At 37.5% G+C, this 19,778-nt stretch overlaps 2 protein-coding genes across 3 annotated transcripts; one reads left to right on the forward strand and one right to left on the reverse strand.

Annotated features, from left to right (window-relative positions):
- Positions 1-2,210: 2,210 nt before the first annotated feature.
- gask1b (golgi associated kinase 1B) lies at positions 2,211-9,997 on the reverse strand. The gene is made up of 4 exons (XM_004553635.6): positions 8,948-9,997; positions 7,794-8,011; positions 6,134-6,360; positions 2,211-4,202 (listed from the first exon to the last, which is right to left on the reverse strand). Exons 1-4 carry the CDS (start codon positions 9,831-9,833, stop codon positions 3,995-3,997), a joined length of 1,539 nt encoding a protein of 512 aa, XP_004553692.3. The 5' UTR covers positions 9,834-9,997; the 3' UTR covers positions 2,211-3,994.
- An 868-nt stretch (positions 9,998-10,865) lies between these two features.
- Positions 10,866-17,358, forward strand: tmem144b (transmembrane protein 144b). Of its 2 annotated transcripts, none has more exons than XM_076889504.1 (12): positions 10,866-11,074; positions 11,189-11,362; positions 11,521-11,625; positions 12,464-12,563; positions 12,679-12,759; positions 12,908-12,986; positions 13,170-13,249; positions 13,846-13,964; positions 14,180-14,299; positions 15,643-15,740; positions 16,567-16,620; positions 16,843-17,358. In XM_076889504.1, the coding sequence occupies exons 1-12, from the start codon at positions 10,999-11,001 to the stop codon at positions 16,924-16,926; spliced, it is 1,170 nt and encodes a 389-aa protein (XP_076745619.1). In that variant the 5' UTR covers positions 10,866-10,998; the 3' UTR covers positions 16,927-17,358. The 2 variants fall into 2 exon arrangements, with proteins under 2 accessions (XP_076745619.1, XP_004553693.3); XM_004553636.4 differs by having other exon boundaries at positions 10,867-11,074; positions 11,521-11,643.
- The last annotated feature ends 2,420 nt before the right edge of the window (positions 17,359-19,778 follow it).

The following is a 19,778-nucleotide window of genomic DNA, read 5'->3' on the forward strand; positions in this document are numbered from 1 at the left end:
GAATGTGATTAGAAGATCTTGGCAGCACGCCAGTCCTGTAAAAGAAGTTTGTACATGCTGGTAAAGTAATCAGAAAAGACGGTGGTTCTTTGTCACGCTTTGTGTATGAACCATGAATCTCCAAGCGGCAGATTGTAAGTATTTTTGGTGAAGGAAGCAAGTGTTGGCATGACTTTATCTGAGATATGTTGGCATCTATTCAAACTTTTTTCTTAATTCCTTTATCAGCATAAGGAGAATGTCCTTCACCAGTGGTAGAGTCAACATGGCAGGAGCATTTTGTTGTGTCTATTGGCTTTTGTGTTGAGGTAGACAAAAGTGAGACAATCTGTTGAGTTTTCTTGTTAACGCCCCATGTAATCTACCTCTTTAGTGTTCCCACAGTAACCTCCCAGGTGCTGTCTCTTTGCACAATGAAGTGCAGTGTAATGCTAAAGATTTTTTGGGATACAGAAGACATAAAGGGGTTATTAAAAAGCTTGCAATAGATAATAAGATTTGTAAGCCTTAAATTACTTTATTCATTTTGCTTGGAAACATGGTATTAGGAACAATAGGCTTGGTATAAATGTTCCCCAAAATGTCATGGGGAAAAGAGGATATATGTCTGCCCATAAAATGTCAAGTAACTCAGGAAAAACTGTTAACCTGGTACAAATGGCTTATTATTCTAAATTACAAGGTGTAAGCTATTGGAAACTAAATATTGGATAAATATGAAATATTTAACCTCCTAGGACCTGCCGTCCACATATGTGGACATCACATTTTGGGTTATTTAGACCAAAATACTCAATGTTGCTCTACAACGGCCTGATATCCACTTACGAGGACATTATTCTGCTACTGTTCTATCAAAATTTTAAACAAATATCCTCATATGTGGCTCTTATTTTTCTTAAAAACAAAAATAAGGTAAAAAAATCTGGTAATTCTTTGTTTTTACATTCATCGGGCCCCAATATGTCCAAATATCAAAGAGAAATTAAAAATGCATGCTGTGGAAGAGTTCGGGTCTTAGGAGGTTAAAGTCAGACTTCATATTATGAGATGATCTGGCGGGATGGCAATGGTTTGTTTTATATTTAGTTTAGGGTTTTTTTTGTTTATTTTGTTTGTTTAAATTCAGTCATATCACAATTGCTAGTGGGCACTGAATTTGTATTTACATTTTTTAATTTTATTTATTTATTTTTGACACAGTCAGAGGACAGCAAGTGCTAGAAATGAGAAAAGTGATGTCATCAGGGTTGATCCAAGGTCGCAACAATAAAGAAGTCTTCTGTTGGGATCTTGTTTTTAGCCTGGCCTGCCAGCAGCCAGCTGGGCATAGCTTCGAAGAACCATTTCAAATTATTCTCAAATTCCATGCCCCCATGGAAACAAGACGAAGAGAACTTGTGATAAGGAGAGGAGGTGAAGACAGAAAATGCAACTTTAACATAAACAGAGCAAAAAGGTTGGTTCACACAGTGTAAACAAGTGTGAACCTGACAGAATAACGTTATACATTCAACAAGTCATTCCTGAAGATAAGCCTTATAAGCTTTCCTAAACCTCTGCACAAATGATCCTCTTTATTAGCTAATTTAAAGCACAAACTGTTTCTCCATGTGTTTGTTACTGTGAAAAAGAAACGTATATGCTTTTTGCCTACTTGAAGAGACTTTAACTTAAGAAGCTACCTGTAAAGGCTTGATCTGTATTACTATAAACATGTTTTTGTTTTGTACACTTATATTACCAAATGTAGGTACAGGAGCAAACTGTTCCAGCTCTTGCTGGAGGGGTTTTTCTTGGACAAACATCCAGAGGCATAAAACCCACTGACAAACTAATGCAGGTGCAAAGGGTTAAAACAACAGCACAGTGAATGCGAGGCACGAACAGGAGAAAATAGCCCACAAAGCCCTATCGACTCTATTTCTGAGAGCACAAAGAATAGCGTTTACAACAGCTTGAAAAGCACACTCCGCACTCTGGATCGGATTTCTGAGCCACAGACTATTTCTGTCTGGGCCTGATTGATATCAAGTAGAAATAGGTAGGAAAAATGTATTTGCTGATAAATGTTATAGATAAAATTTTATTATGATAACTCTTTGATTGTGGCTTTGTTATCTAAGACAAAATCATTTTCAAACCATTTCTATAATCACAGTAAAACATAATTATGTTTATGCATAACTCACTCAAGAAATATAACTCTATCAGCAGTAGTTACTTTTATTGATGTATCCCATGTTCGAATTGCACTACCAAATACAAAAAGAAAGCACATTTAAAATAATAGTGCATATACACTCATGTGAAAAAGAAAGCTTTCTCAGGACTATGAAAAACTGAGTACACCCTTACTGCTTCCCGAGGAATTAAGATGGTAAGCAGCCTCCAGGTGCTGCTAATCAAATGCACTTGATTAAATGATCATCACCAAGTGTCACCACCATTATAAAGGCAGAAGTCCCTAGTCTGGAGCATTCAGATTTGTATAAGCACAATGCCATAATCTTGTATGTTCATGACCTGTTTAGAACGATTGGCAGGAAAAAAGCCTTTTTCTTCTAAAAAGAGCACATCAGCACAGCTGAGGTTTGCAAAGTTACATCTGAACGAATTACAGGACATGTGGAACATCTGCACTAAGTAAAAAAACATCAGGAGAAGCATTTCATACCAACCATGAACTACCAACTGTCATGGTGATGGAGGGGTTATGGTTTGGGCTTGTTTTGCATCTATAGCAGCGATCCCCAACTGCCGGGCCACGGACTGGTACCGGTCGATGAGTCCTTTGGTACGGGGCCACAAGAGTTGAGGCTTGGGTGTGAAATTTATAGTTTTTATCGTTTTTTTAGCATTTTTTTTTTTATCGCTTTTATTGTTAACTCAGTTCCCCTGGGTCTTTCCCCATGTGTTATGAATAAATCTTTTTTTTTTTTTTACACTGGTGCTGTTTTTTTGTTGTATTTATCGGCGTCACCTTACAGGCCGGTCCGTGAAAATATTGTCAGACATAAAATGGTTCGTGGCGCAAAAAAGTTATGGACTGCTGATCTACAGGATTTTGGATGCAACCTGAAATCACTGAGTGGCCCTGATCACTGTCTGTAGAACTGGCAGCTTGCACATCTGAAAAGTCCCATTCAGGGGACCCATTTTTGCATAGAAGGCCTTGAATGTATAAGCTAAACTGCATAATGCATATATTACAACAGAATGGTTTTGTATTAGAAGAGACTGGGACCTGAACTGGCCTCCCTGCAGTTCAGGCATTTCACCAGTTTCGATGCTTTCGATGTTCTATTGTGAATAAAATCTGTTTTGTTTTGTTTTTTTAGATCTAAAACTTATTGCATTCTTTTTTATTTACATTTAAAGAGCTTCCAACTTTTCTGGAATTAATGTCGTATATATCAGAAAGCATTAGTCCAAGATTTTTGCTGCAACTTTCTACAAGGTGAACTATAGGGTGTTCTTGGTTTTTCACAGGAGTGCATGGAATCCTGTAAAAACTTTTTTCATCATCATTATCATTTTATGACTTCTAATTTTCACTTGATAATTTATAGTCACTGTGTCCATGCTCTAATTGTGACTATAAGTGCCTAAATAACTGGAAATTATAGGCAAGGCAAAGCTTCTTAACTTTTGTAAAAGAAATAATAATAATAAAGATATTTTTTAAAAAAAAAACCTAACAAAAAACAAAATAAGATTGTATTCAAGGTACACAAAGTTTAAAAAAAAAAACTCATTAAAGTCATTGTTATCAGTCCAGTGTGGGTTGTGTGACCCTAATTGAGCTTCCAGCTACTCAAAGAAGCGTTAGCAAGTCCCTCATTGGAACTATGACCAAGCTATTGTGATATAAATTTAAAAAAATATCACACATCTGCTATTATTCTTATCCCAACCAACCTATAAAATGTTCGAGCATAAAGCCCCAATGTCTTCTAAAAGATTTAAAAGATTTATGAAAGATTTATCTTCATCACACATTCATTGATATCACTTTAATCCCATGGGCATTGATGTAGGTGAGGAGGACCTTTGCTCGCCTCTCGATAACATCAATTAGCTTGTCAATGCCCTGACGACCCCCTTGGCTTTCCCAGTATGTCTCGTCAAGGAACAGAGATTGGAGAAGTTTTTCCCTCAGTTTTCTGGTTTTCAGCACAGACACAGCTTGCTCTGGAAACCTAGAAAGGCATAAGAGGAAACAGGAGGAAGTGTAGTCACACTGTAATACTGTGCAGATTCTATACATTAAACATCCATTCGCTTCCGCTTTTCCTTTTCAGGGTCGCGGGGGGTGCTGGTGCCTATCCCAGCAGTCATAGGGCGAGAGGCGGGGTATACCCTGGACAGGTCGCCAGTCTGTCGCAGGGCCAACACACAGAGACAGACAACCACTCACACTCACATTCACTCCCGCATTCACACCTATGGGCAATTTAGATTTTTTAATTAACCTATCCACACAGGACTGTGGGAGGAAGCCGGAGTACCTGGGGAGAACCCACGCAAACATGGGGAGAACATGCAAACTCTAACCATGTAGCTATTTATAGGTTATTTCTAAGCCCAAACTCCCCAACAAGTTTCATCACATCTGACTTTCATTTTTGCAGAATGGAATTAGGCATGTCCAAAATGTAATTCTTCATAGATATGGTAAACATAGGTGGTGACATTGTGATTTAGCTAAACAGTTCCTGCAGTTCCTCTGGTCTGAAGATGCCAATGATAACAGAATGTTTCACTAAAGTCGACTATTAAATAAATTTGTGGAAGTGCCAAACCCATAAAAAATATTTAAGAGATGGCAAAATTAAATGTCTGTATTTTATACCAAGTGGTTATGACATGTTGTCTTTGTACATCAGCAACCTTGAAATCTGAAATGTTTTTGCTTTTTTCTTCTTGGCAGTAAAAACTGCATTTATACAATCACATAACTGGAGGTTTGTGTAACTAAAACATCACTTGAATCAAATGACGGGTTACTCATACTTTTAGCACATTGATGGGTTTTTTTGACATTTTAATAGCTTTTGAGTGGGTAAAAGCTCCCTTCATACAAATTAAATGAAAAGTGAGAACCGTATATCATGTGAAGCAATTGGACAAAGCCAGGATGGATGAAATGAAAGGGATGCCTGTGAAGTGTACGTTTACAAATCCACATAGACCTGTGGTGCATAAAGCGATGTGTTCTCATCATGGGATGTCTAATAATGCAGAAGATGTCTTTTGGCATGTGTTTCTTCACAAACTGCACACTCGACCTGCAAACTACCATTTTTTTTTAACATTTAAAGTATTGTAACATTATAAGTTAGAATTGAAAATTTTAAATCATAAAGTACACTTTTAACTTTAAAGTTTAAAAATTCACAACCTGCGGTCACTGATTTGTGTGTGGGTTGGCCAATTACTGTGAACCAAATTCAGAGTTTCCGAGCAGATTTGGCATAGATCCCAGATGGAGATTTAAATATGCTTGTTGAGTGTGCTGGAAATTTTCAAATATGTTGTCAAGGGCGGAAATGAGAAAAACAGCTGCTGAAAGCAGCTAAATCCAGACTGTCCACAGATGTTCCTACTCTGTGTGGACATTTTTTTTATCTCAAAAAATAAGTACCAATACACAACTCAGGGTCATTGTTTTGAATGTTGTGCAGATTTTTTTCTTTTTTTACAAATGTAGAAGACTGTCTGACAAATTATTACTTTTAAACAAGTTGATCTATATGTAAACAGCAAACTGGATTTACACAATTACTTGTTGCTTGCACAGTTTTCAGTGTGTAATCGTTTTAAAGACATTGAAGCTCAAACAACACTTGTAGTATAAACAGCAGCTTTATCACTTGAAGGACATATTTCAGCCTCTGGCCTTTTTCTGATATATAATTATTTGTAAACATCTGATTGAAATTAATTTGATCTATACCTCATAATAAACAAATCATATAATCTATTTCATTATTCAACACTGCATGGCCAAGGGATTAAAGCTGTATTTTAGGCTAGGAATATATAGTAGTAGGAATATATAATGTTTTTTTTAAAACATTATATATTTAAACAGGTTAATTATTAATTCATGTTAATGCTCCAAACTTACTCTTTGATTCCCGCCAACAGCCTGAAGTCCAAGTTGTCCTCATTACGGTCAAAGAATCCCTTGTTGTTGGTGAAGACCAGGTGTCTGGGGTTGTGGCTCCTGTAGATGATGTTTTCTAGCTGTATGTGGTTAGCATCTTGACATTTAGCATGGTAACCCAGTTCAATGCACACATCCTGCTGCCGAGGCCTGAACCCACAGCAACCCTGGTCCAGGCGGTTGTTAATCTAAAAATACAGTTCACACATTTCTTCATTAAATGTTTGGAGATGATATTTTGAGACTAAGAGTGCAGTTCAGAGTGGCATTCACAGAGTTTTCTTATTCAATGGGTTTTCTTTTGCGTTTTTATATTTTTAATGACAAAGGTAAGCACAGTTTTACTCTGAATGGGCTTACTTTGCATTTCTGATGATCTCTCTTTATCATGATCTAAATAATAATTTCATGAATAGATAACATTCAGCTGGCAGTGAAAGAATACAAACCTAGAGAGGGCTGGCAATTGCACTGACTCTATTGTACCACTAGTTTACTGGACATCAACATCAACTAGTCATGTAGACTGCTGAGTCACATGACTGTACAGGAAACTCACTTAAGTATATCAGGCTTCTCCACAGGGAATGACAACCCTATATTTAGCTACAGCCCTCATCCATTCTTAATCCGTTATGTGAAATCACTTGAGTTGTGGAGGTTTCAGACAGTGCTGTCAGAGTAAGACAAGCTGAAATGTCACACATAGATTTAGATGGGACTAAATGCTGCTCACAGGCGTGGTTTTCTAAGGCCTGAGGTTTAGGGTAACCTGGATGAATAAGCATTTGTAAGGCTTTGAATTGGACAAAAATGAAATAGATCCTTATTACCTTGCAAACAAGCATCCATGCAGCTAATAGTAATAAAACAGAGCTTTTCCAGAGCTGTCACAGAAATACAAATGTTATTTGTAGCTTGACTTGATGAAAAATTAGAATTTATTAGTTATTCAAATATCTAAGACGATCGTCTGCCTTAACACTGTAGGGTGCTGGTGTGTTACATTTAACAGAAAACTCAATTGCCATAATAATAACATTAATATTAATAATAATAAAGTTAGACTAAAACTCATTGGAAGTTATTATTGGTTTTAAAATTTATTTTATTTGAAATATAAAACAAGGCAAATATATATATATATAGACATTCTCAGTTTCCTTCATGTCATGCTAGTTGTTGTTAGAGGAACTGTATGAGTTACATTAACTTTAGTGTGCAGGCATTTTGATCTACAAAACGAGAGGCTAAGTCAGAATTTAAAAAAAAGTACTTTTGTGATAAGAGAGGAGTTTCTTTTCAGTTCACTAATGTCTTTGACAAGATGTTTTGTAACAATGAGGAAATATATGTGAATGATCAAAGTTGTGCCACCATGACCTCAACAGACAATTTAACTTATAAAGATTGTCAGTGTTTCCGAATAAGTATTTTAAGATTCGTCTGTCTACTTTGGTTTCTCTGTCATGATGATGGGGTAAAATGAGTAGTTCTCATAAAATGTGATTTACTGAGGCCTCCCATACAGGAAGCAAGAGCTCTCTTCAGCCAAATGACAATACCACTGAGAATTGTTTTTCTTAATCAGATATTGGAGCACATTTTCTTTAACAGTTACCTGTAACAAAAAGTCAAACAGAGCAAGTTTGCTCCATTCATAGTGATGAATTGCAGAGCAGCCAGAATCAGACTTTGGGCTGATGTTTTGTTGCCAACATCTCTGTTTAAGGGAGTTCTGGTACTCCCCCCATGTTAACTTCAAACTGGTCAAACCTGCAGCAAGGCCTGCTGGGTATAGAGATGCATCCCATGACACAACTGGACAGGACTGCCCATCTAAAGAGGGAGGAAAGAATAATTACATGCTTAGATTTTAGCAGCTGTTTCTGTTATTAACCAGAAAAAGTCTATAAACACTTTTTACACTCATGTTACCAGAACTTATTCCCTGCAATGATGAAGACTGTCCATACACCGATTATCATATTTGCACCCCAAGACCAAATAATGAACTAACTCATAGACATGTAAAAATATTTCTAAATGTATTATGCTAAAAATAAAAAGAGACAGACATTTCCCATAGATGGAAAAAAAATGGTTATGCAAGAAAATGAGGAAAGAGGGCAGAGGTATCCTGTCACTAGCTGAATATGGCCCCGAAATCTGTTTAAACCCTTGGGCTGACACTTTGTGACGTCATCATGTAAAATACATTATTTGCGCTATTTATGAAAAAGGAGGATGTTAGTACTTTTTGGTCCTCTCTTCCCCTGAATATGTGTATAAAATGTGTATTCCCTCAGTTTTTGTTCCTTCTTTACTATTAATGTTATAAAATGACAATGAGCAATGTGAATAATGTTTTTCCATTGAATATGAATTAGGATTAGGTAGTCTTGCTCAAAGACCTAAAAAAAAAAAAAAAAAAAAAAAAAAAAAAATATCACATCCACGAGGACACAATGTGCAGGTGACGTTTTGGTGTCCACCCCCAAAGAACAAGGTTCTTCTTGATTCCAAGCCTGAATGAATCTGTATTTCACATAGACCCCATTAGTGGGTTAAGGTAACAAATAAACAGTTTTTATGGTATGGCTAATCTGTAGGTTGCAGTTTCTGTCGCTATATCAATAGATACTGTAGTGACATTTGCACAGTATTCTTAGCATGATGAAACCAGGCAATGTAGTTAGAATAACCATAAACAAAACCGTATATTTTTAACAAGTGTCAAAAAAGAAAACTTTGTCCATGTGCTTGATGACCTACCGTATAAAAAGCGAAACTTTCTGCTTACAGCTGGCAACGTCCTATTAAGCCCCAGCACTCTGTCCAAATGAAAAGCAAAAACCTCTGTGGTATCCACCGGGCTGTGGATGACTCCACATTGCCCTCCGCATACAGTGCTCGTTTTTGCGTGCTGTTGGTTCGCCTGTTGAACGTTTGTCTCACCCTCAAATATCAGAAGCGAAAGAGCGTATCCATGAGAGACTTCTTTCATGCGCAAAACTTTGGCATCCGCAAGAAAGCGCATGGTTTTCACATCCTGTGCGCTGAACCATGGTGGCGGCCTTTGACTGTATATTCGAATTGAACTAATCTGAGAGTCTGCTTCTTCATGTTTATAAATTTTATGGCTTATATCCAGTGATTTATAGTCAACATCCATGGCTTCCTTCCGTGAAGTTATGGGTGCAAAGTTGCGCTTAATTTGTAACGCATCCCCCTCCAAAGTGCGACGTTTGTCCTGGGTAAAAGACAGATTGGAAGACTTATTTTTTCTCACTTTTCTCCTCACTTTGGGTCGGATTGTACCTCTTATATGTGCTGGTTTTCGACGCTTAGTTTTTAAGGTTATGTACACCACGTTGTAGCGAGTCGGGACTATGAAGCTCGAATCGTTCTGCAAGTCTAGAGAGTGTGGCTGGCCATCGTTGATCTCCAAATTATACAATCCACGGGTGTGCCGGTACTTCTCATCAATCCTTCGGCTCCGGTGCAGTTGCGAGTATCCAACTTGTGAAAACACAAAAAGCAGATAGATTACACAGACAGACGCAATTATCAAACTTCTTTTTGAAAGAGGGCACCTGCGAAAGTTGCCGGTCAGTTTTAGAATAGGGAAACTTAGCCAACAAAAGTCAGACTTCCCCATTAGAATTTATGTCATTATCACGACTTTGTCCTTTTTGCGACAAACTCTTACTGGGGAGGAGCGCAAAACTTCCGAGGATTTCTGTGAGTAGAATGGAGGGCACAACTGCGCAGTGAATGGAGGGTCATGCTTGGATACCACCCTTCTCGGAAATGAGAAGCAATTTAAACCTTATAGTTTTTTCTCTCCTTCTCTTCAGGTACAGACTTGGCCAATGAGAGCCTAAATTATCAAGTTTTTGTTTTTTAATTAATAATTCAGCCCCGAAAATAAAACACACACAGGCCATGTGATATTCAAACTTCATCAAGTGCACTGCAATATCCCTAAATTAACCTTTGATATTTCTATGTCACGCTATTAAAATCCACATCGAAGCCCATTAGGGTACACCACAACTCCTTATGAAGGTTTATAAGGGGTAATGTAAACGTGTTTTTGAACTTACGCGAGATATAGACATATTTTACAAAAACTGAAATAAGGAAGTTAAGCACTACACAACATATTAACTAGGTTGAAAATGAAATAGTTTAAAACTAAATATTTGATCGCTACATATTATTTGTATGCGTTTCAGGCGACATCTGGTGGTATACTGTCCTAATTCTTCATGGCAACTCCCAAAGCTGTTTACGTTGTGGAGACACAATAGCAGTAAAAAATTTCCTTAGGTGTTGGGAGAATGTGGGGTGGGCGCACCAGTCCACTTAGCCTACAGGATTTCCTTTTCTGAATTACAATAGTTGTGACCAGAGCTCGTCAATATAACTACAAGTGCTGTTTTCCTTGTCATTCATGGCCGACAAAGAGTAGGCCTAAACTAGACGATGTATAGTTAAAATAAATGTGTATATATATATATATATATATATATACACTGTCGGCTATATATAAGCAAATACTATAAACAGCATTATTTTAAATGTCATAAGATAAATTACTCCAGAAAACAGACATGATAACAAGCCCTCATGGTTGTGTGTTTTCTTGTCTGTAAGTATATGCATATATGCGCTACATCCTCTGCAGCTGTTGTGTTACAAAGTGATTAGATAACTGGCAGCACCTGACTGACTTACCACTGCAGACGCAGACAGCCTCCAGCAGTTTTTAATGTTGTAGACCTGAATTATCAAAAGCAAAACAAATATTCTGTTTTAACATGCTCCAAGCAAAATCCTTACTTTTTCTTTTATTCGTCTCTGCCTTATTGATTGCGAGCTGTCATATCGCTGAAGGTTTGTAAAGTATAATTGGTCTGTGATGAATAGGGGCTGCGTGTGGTTGCATTAGGTTAGTTTTTGTTTGAAGTCAGATTTGTTCTTTAACCTCTTGCTGTAAAAACTTTACAGGTGCAGCAGATGGCTACAAAAATGATGGAACCGGTGAACTGGAATCATTTAACATTACTTTTAACTCATCTAGGGCTATCTCACATTTTGCCTATGGAATTACTGCAAATATGGCTGCTGTATTTTTGTATGGAAGCAACTTCGTTCCTGTCAAAAGAGTAGAGACTGGCGATGGTGAGCATATAATTGTTTATTTTTCTGAGAGTTTGGATATTCTTATTTGTGTTATTTTTGGACAAAAGCTCCATTTTAAATGTTTACTTTCCAAGTGAGGAAAATCTACACTATTTTGCAAAGTTTTGAGACCATTTATCTTTGTGTTTTATTTACAGGTATGTTTTTTCAGTGGGTTACCTGTGCAGCAATATGGGTTGTATCTATGTTTGGAGACTTGATGCTTCAGTCACCCAAGTTCTGCCCATTTGCAATGCTTGGAGGTGTGCTTTGGGCCACAGGTATTGTGGAAGTTGGGGGGGGGGGGGGGTTGTTGTTGTTTGTTTGTTTTTTCTAATTTAACAACAAATAGTTTAATGCCAAAGGTTCCGGAAACTGGACTCTGGTGTCCAGCAGGATGTTGTTCTAAAATTAGGTTATTGATAGTCCCTTGTTGGACATGTGAACAGTTTTAGGGGTGAAATCAGTGTGACCCAATTTCATGCTTTAAATTCATAATGCTATGTGCTTAACGTTGAACAGATCAATGGGTATTTAGAGTGCAATACAAAATGTCCCTAAAACTTTTGTAGTGGCGAGTATTCATTAGTCATGTTGTTAAACAACAAACTGTTCAGGGAATAGTGTGACATAGTTGCTGAGGCAAGAACTGGGACATTGCAGTTCTCCAGGGTTTTCAAATTTGCCAGATCAAAACGTTTTTTAAAAAAATGAATTTAAAATGAATTGAATTGAAAGCTGCTTCATCATAATCTTTGCCATACCTTACTAGACAGAATCAAGTGCCACAGATGGACACAGACTGTTTGTTTCATGAATATCTCTAAATATCAGATATTCACTAGATCCTCATTCAGGTTTGATAGCATTTGATAGTCGATGAGGGTAGATGGCTTGAGTATGAATTGAGGCTGGGGTTTGGGGAAGACTTCAGAGGGGACTGGGAATGGCTCCTGGGTCAGTTAGACTCCATGTACTAATGAGAAGTGAATAAATAAAATATATTTTCGCATTCAGATATAGCAATGGAAATGGTGCAACCCTAACTTTGTCAGTAACAGTTACATGTTAACTTCTTCCATCTATCCATATGGTCTACAGGAAATGTAGCAGTTGTTCCATTTGTTAAAGCTATTGGCCTTGGTCTTGGCATCTTAATTTCAGGATCCTCTAATTTGTTGATGGGCTGGGCCAGTTCAAGGTGAGTTGAGTTAATGGAATGTACACTCTGGATTGTAAATAAAATAATCCTGTCTTTGCATGACTTGGATTGAATGAAAAATAACTGAATTGGTCACTGATTGTGTCTGTCCTAGATTTGGCTGGTTTGGGATTGCTGCACAGAACGTTTCACATCCAATATTAAATTATTGTGGAGCTGGGTTGTGTCTGCTAAGGTAAACCGCGTTTGGAATTGTAATGACCCAGCCTGTGTTGTTTATTTACCCCCACCCAAAAACAGTGATGGCTACTGTCTGCTGCTGTCATTTTTCAAACCATATCAGCTGGATGTACATGACACTTTTTTTCCCTCCTTTGATTCAGTGGGCTGATCTTTTTCTTTGTGAAAGCGGATGTAGAGCTACTTCACAGTTCAGAAACAATTCCATTACTGATTGACAGAGTGAGTGTGTCACTGACTTATTTTTATCAGCTTGTCGAAGTAGGTTGATTTTAGAAAATACTTTCTTTTTATTTTCTTCCTATTCACTCAAGGCAAAAACTACTTTGTCTTAAAGCCTGTCATCACTTTATCACGTATTTTGTGTGGTGTACATACAAATTGGGTCGATGTTTCTCTTTGCAGAGAACAAATTCAGGAAGCTATGGACAAAATTCCTCTGAATCCTGGATCGACACTATTGGACCAAAGAGCAAACGATTCATGTGAGCTCATCTCAATAGGAGCCTCTCAGATGTGTGCATTATTACTATTAGCATTTTTCATTGCTGACAAACAATGGCTACAGCAGCCACTCTGTCATGGATTTTAAATCATAGATGAATGAATACAATTTTACGCTTTTTAATTATTGAAAAAGTAATAAAAAGTAAAACAATTCATTTACATTGCATCTTTTAAATGAAGGTCTTAGTTATTTGTTTAGAAGCTGCCTGCCAGTGTGGTTTTTAGGTGTAACAAGTTTTAAGTCATGACTAAAAACAGTTTCACACATGACAACCTTGCTCTTACTGTGAGTTTTTGTTTTAGCAGCAGAAAAAGACTTAAAATGTGAGCACCAGGCTGTAAATGTAGCAGTCACAGCCGATATTCAATAAATGTAAAAAAAAAACAGAGTGCAAAAATAACATCACTTTTGTGCAGTGTTTTCCTGCATACCCATTTACCCAAGCACTGTCAGTTTTTATCGGCTCTTTGCAATATCTTGGAATTAACCATAGAAATTGAATGATGTATCAGTGGAGATTTAAAATGCATTCTTCATCCAGTTCCTCAATGTATTCTGCCTCCTTTTCACCAGTGGTTTTCTCCTTGCTGTTGTGGCGGGCCTCATGTATGCTTTCTCCATCATACCGGTCCTGTACATTAAGAGCAATTCTGTGCACCATGACAGCATGTTCTATGAATCCAGTGTCTATGGTATGTTTTCTACTCAGGTACCACTTTATGCTGCACTTTTTTTTTTTTTTTTTTTTTTTTTTTTTGCAAAGCTGGCTTGAAGGAAGTATTGAAGAAAATACATTTATCATAGATATAAGGATGGATCCAGTTGCTGCTTGATGAAATACTAGTCCCTCCTGAGAACCAGGTGTAATATTTCCAACTTAATTCCCGTTTCTATCTTTCTATCACAGATCTCGACTATGTTCATGCACACTGCTGTGGTATTTTCATTGCAAGCACTGTGTACTTTGCCATCTACTGCGCTGCCATGAATACAAAGCCGAAGCTTTACTCCAGAGCTGTACTTCCAGGTAGAACATTATTTCTGAAAAGGCACTCTTCCAAAGCCTATTGTATGACCGTGATCTTTAGTAATTAATGATTGGGCTGCTTGGAACAAATTTGGAATTCTACTCAGGTTACTGAGTGATGATTTATTGTGAACAAGCAATCAATGTGTTTCCTTGAAGAGACTGAATTTATATTTTTAAATTACTCTAGCCTTTTTTTTTTTTTTCTCCAGTGTTTATGAACATGCACTTTGTATGAAAGCTTTCAGTAGCCGTTTTGTTTTTTGTTTTTTTGTTTTTTTCCTTTCCCATGACTGGAGGGGGGAATGTCAGTCCAAATTTTTCTAAAATGTATATTCAGTGACATGAAGTTTAAAGTGTGTGTGTGTGTGTGTGTGTGTGTGTGTGTGTGTGTGTGTGTTTGTTTTTTTAATTGTTTTCTCAGCGTTCCAATTTTGAATAGTTACAATTTTGCGATTATGTGATGTATGTATGGCAAAAAAGTGGAAACAAGCTTCCATAGTTTTGTTTACTTTCTCTGAGTTCAGGTTCACACCCTACTTGTATACTGGCAGTCGATCAGCGTCACCCTGTTATTACTACTTATTGTGCCAGGTTGCCCTTTACTGTCACTTTTTCAATGGTCAGGGTTGTCAGATGGACTAGACACAAAAGGTAAGACTTTACCCAAAAATACACAGCAGGTCAATCTTGTGGGAAAAAAATCTTTTAAAGCTAATTTTAACCTCTTCCTGTGTGGTTTTGGTATGGCAGGTTTTTGTTTTTTTTGGGGGGGGTTTTTTTTGGTTAAATAGCATATTTTATGACACCCTGAGATGTGTACCTTTTTAGAACCAAGCTAGTTCCAAAGGTACATAGAGAGTAAAAAATGTGGGGGTTAAGAATATTAGAGTGAAAATGGTGAAAATGTCAAACAAAAAACCCTGAAGCCTTGGACAAAGTACAAAACTAACGGATTTCTATAATGTGTCATACATTTCTCACAGAAGGGAGAGCAGTCTGGATACATTTTGTGAATTCTTTCCCTTGAGTAATGTAACCTGTGTACAATTTTATACTGAATTAGGCAATGACGGGAATTAACAAAAAGCATATTTATGTTGCGTAAGACCTCCTGCCAACAATCTTCCGATAGGGAGATCATATAACGGCATGTCACTTGTCCTGTAGCGACTCATAGACACACACTGTGTTCATATTGCTAATCTCTTATTTTGGTTTTTGGTTTTGTTTTGATTTTTCCTTTCTAGATCAAAGGAATCATAGGAATGTTGTTTGTTTGTTTGTTTTTAATGCATTTTTACTCAAACATAAGTACCTTACGGTCTCCTCTTGCTCTTCAGGTCTGTTGTCTGGACTGATGTGGGCAATTGGGACATACTGCTGGTTCCTGGCCAATAACTACCTGAATTCTGTCATTACATTTCCAATTGTCACAGTGGTAAGTGCAACATATTCTGACAGCTGGGAGGATTCAATTAATAAGTAAAACAATGAACATTCTGAAACCACTTGGACTGCAGATTGATATTGAAGGTTTTCACATTGTTCTGCATTACATGAATATTTTCAAAAGAAGTTGGATCTAAAATACTGACAGCATTTTAAGGGTGTGTCAGAGAGACTTAATTTATCCCCAAGGGCAATTAAGATGATACCTTGTCGACCTTGTTTTGTATACAATACAAAAACATCACATTGGGGAGACAGGTCAGGCTAGGTTTCACTGACCGGTCGTTAGCACGAGCAGCGACCCAAACTGAAACAATGGAAAATGCACAACATGAGGAAAGAAGAGGGGGGAAGGGAAAAAAAAAAAAAGAAAAAAAAACTCCCCCCAGAATGAACTCCAACAGGGAGATCAGTTTGACAACAGGGGAAAAAAAAACACCTGAGCACATGGATCATGACATCTCACAACACAGAAGACATAAGCTATTGAGCTACGATTTGCAGCTTTCTTACCAAATTGCATTTCCCCAGAAGCAATGTAGCTGGGGTAAAGCATGTTGCAACAAGATCAATTAAGTGTATCCTTCATACATGGAAAAAGCCATTAGGGCTTAAATATCATAATCTAGATTGTCTATTGCATTGAACCTTTAGTGAATGTTCGATGTGTATGCACAGCATAAAGTGCTAAACGGATCAGACACTGTTGGAACAAATGGCTAACCCATTTATATCCTGTTCTTTTAAGCTGGTACTTTAGTTTCATCAAGTCAATGGTCTAAGCTCAAACAGCTTGTTTGGTTTCCTTTCTTCAGGGCTATGGTCTGGTTGCTGCTCTGTGGGGGTGCCTGGTGTTTAAAGAGATTAAGGTAACGATCAAAATATTAGCTAGTCTTGTTTCTTGACTGTACAGTAGCTCAAAGGCTTGCATGTAAGTGTGCCGTTTACAAAGGGGAGATTCTAAACAATATCAAGTTAAACTGCAGTTGATCAGGAAGGCATTTACCATCCCAAAAGGAGGAATTTTTAATTAAATGTTTCTGAGAAAAATCATCCTCAGATGATTAACTTCTCCCACTTTCTTTCCGCAGGGCTTGGCAAACTGCCTGATCTTCTCATTGGCCTCATGTGTTGTGCTGACCGGATCTGTGCTGACTGCCATATCAAATCTCTAATAATGCAGAACAGTCAAACATCTAATTTTCTCCATTTTTGTTTTCTGTATCAGTGAGGAGAAAAGGCAGTGTTTGCTTTTTATAAATGCATTAAATCATGTTTAGAAAAATTGAAATATAATTATAAACCTTTTTAGTTGCATAGCAGAAACCTTATGCTCTGCAGTTAACTGTTAGGAAAATATTTAAAGTGGATTTGCGTCTGGACTTTGAAAATCTATTTGGTTTGTTACTAACAAATAAATAGCACAAATGTCACATTTAATGCATCACACAGCAGCTGCTGTTTTCACTAATCGGGACTGGCTTTTCCAGCATTGCAGAGGTTGTGTATATATGCCACTGAGGTCTACTTTACAGATGTAAGAAAAAGATGGTTAATGCTAGACTGCAAAATACTGCAAAATTGCTATTAAAACACTTGAAATTCCACCAATAGCATCTCTCACATTTCCTGGGGTTTGTATGCAGAAAAAGATGGTCAACATGATGTGCTTGATTTCTGGGATGGAATAGCTTTTTCTGGGATGGAATAGCTTGGGGTTGGGGGGGTCAGAACATGCATACTTCATAGAAGTGCTTTTATGGCTTCATTGGACAGGTACAGTGAAGACTGACATGAAAGCAGAGGCCAAGGAAGAGGGAAGAAGACCTGCATCAAAGGGCCGCAGATCAGACTCAAATCCGGGCTAGCTTTTAGCCATATGGCTGCCTCCTTTTTCCACTGAGCTAAACCAGCGCCCAGAAAATGTCTTTCTGAAAGTGCTAGATTAAACTAAACAATAAACATGATTTGTAGAGATTGATACTGGCTTTAACATGCCACACTAATGCTGACCTTTTATTTTAATGATTAAAATGTTACTATATTACTTATAACACCAGATTTTAGAACTCTGTCTAGACAAACATCTGGTGACACCAGCGATCAAAATCGCAGTCCTTGAAAGCAGAGGCAGACATTTGATACAGGGCTTAGCCCTAAAAGGTAGTATGCACATGGGATTGCTTTTAATTAAGCAGCAAGGCAGAACAAAATCAGGGCTGTATCAAGATACGAGGACTATACCCTAGTGATGTGTGGATCGATCCTGAAATATCGATTCCTCCGATACCAATCATTTATGTTCTAGAATCGATTCTCACATTAAAATATCGATATTTTAGTAATTTAGGGTAAATTTGTAGTTTATCATTAACAGGAACACAGTGAAGAAACTATAACATTCTGATTGTCTACATTCAAAGGAACTACTTCCTCTTCCGCCTTTCATAGTCATGTGCAAAATATGGCTGTATAGGGCTTTGGAGTTGACGTCAGGCCGCAATGTGTTGCAACCTGGCGTGCGCACTCGCAACAATGGCTGAGCGTAAACGGAGTAATCTGTGGACGTATTTTACCTCCACAAACAGCCAGGGCGCGGTTTGCTATACATGCGGCAAGACAGTGAGGTGTTGTGGCAACACTACTAACCTCGTCAAACACCTCAGAGTAAATCTTATCACAGAATATGACAAGTGTATGTTCAGGCGAACTGAAGAGGAGGAGAGGACAGGTTTTGCTAGGGCGAGACAGACATCTCTCACGGGGTCCTTTAGTGCTGCAGGCAGGCAACGTTTTCAAATAGCGCACAACTTCAAGTTTTATTTCTATATGATAATTCTGCGTTATTAGGCAATAAGAACAAGTAGTCTGATGTCCTGTAATCATTATGAAGCTATATTATTATATTATTTTTACAATTACATAATACAATAATATATGAAATACAATGAAAGTTTTTGTACAAAGTATCAGTATCGGATCAGTATCGTCGATACACCCTGAATTTTACTTGGTATTGGATCGGAAAGTAAATCAGTGGTATTGCACATCACGACTGCTAGCTAAAACACCGGTGTCGACACATAAGGTGCTGTCATAGCCTGTCAACGACATTGATTAGCTGCGTATATACGAATCGCATTATTGGCTGGACTATGGGATAAGGTGACATCATTCTAATCTCATACGGGAGCAGCCACACACTTACTAACACTGCAAAACAGAATTGTTAAAGTATTCATTTTAGTTTCAATTCAGGTTAGATTTTTTTTATGTGTGCAACGCAGATTTTCTGTGCGCAGAGACTGTGCCAGCAGTGCGCAATTGCGCACGCGGGCAGCTTAGTGGGAACATTGATTCATAGTATAGGCCTCATCTGACTGACACAAGTTCATTTCCTTACTCAGAGCAGCGTGAATTAATGTATAGAGTTTTAGGTTTCTACAATAAAACAATGAAATCCCAGTTTTAGCTTAATGTTTTAAATGCAACTTGATCTCTTTTATATTGAATCAGTAGTCGGTGTACTAAATGGCACAATTATGTTGCAGCTTAGAATATAATCTACATCTTTCTGCCTCTGTGAATAGTAATGCAGCTCTCATATTGTAATAATGTGAATATGTGAGCGATGATGTGATTGAAATGAGATTGTGAAACTGAATTGTTTTTTAAAGCAAATTTTTTTTTCATATATGTATGTGCTGTGAGCTGAACATTTCATGCTTAAAGATGCTCATAGACCATGGATCATCAATCTCGGTCTAAATCGGAGTCCACCTTGGACAGATCCAAAGCAAAACAGTATCAGGCTTGGATCAAACTGGGATCCAGTCCTCATTATGAAATAGCTCACCACTTCAGTTTGTTATTGAATTATTAAATGTAGCAGTAACATGTAGACAGTTCTATAAAAGTTACGTTGGCTTTTAACGTTAAAAGTTTATCTTCATTAAAAACCTGGATTTTAGCTACAAGTTAAACACTACACTGCTACTCCAATGAGGAGTAATTTGCCAAAACATCT

Source organism: Maylandia zebra, linkage group LG2, assembly GCF_041146795.1.
Source record: "Maylandia zebra isolate NMK-2024a linkage group LG2, Mzebra_GT3a, whole genome shotgun sequence".
Taxonomy (NCBI): Eukaryota; Metazoa; Chordata; class Actinopteri; order Cichliformes; family Cichlidae; genus Maylandia; species Maylandia zebra.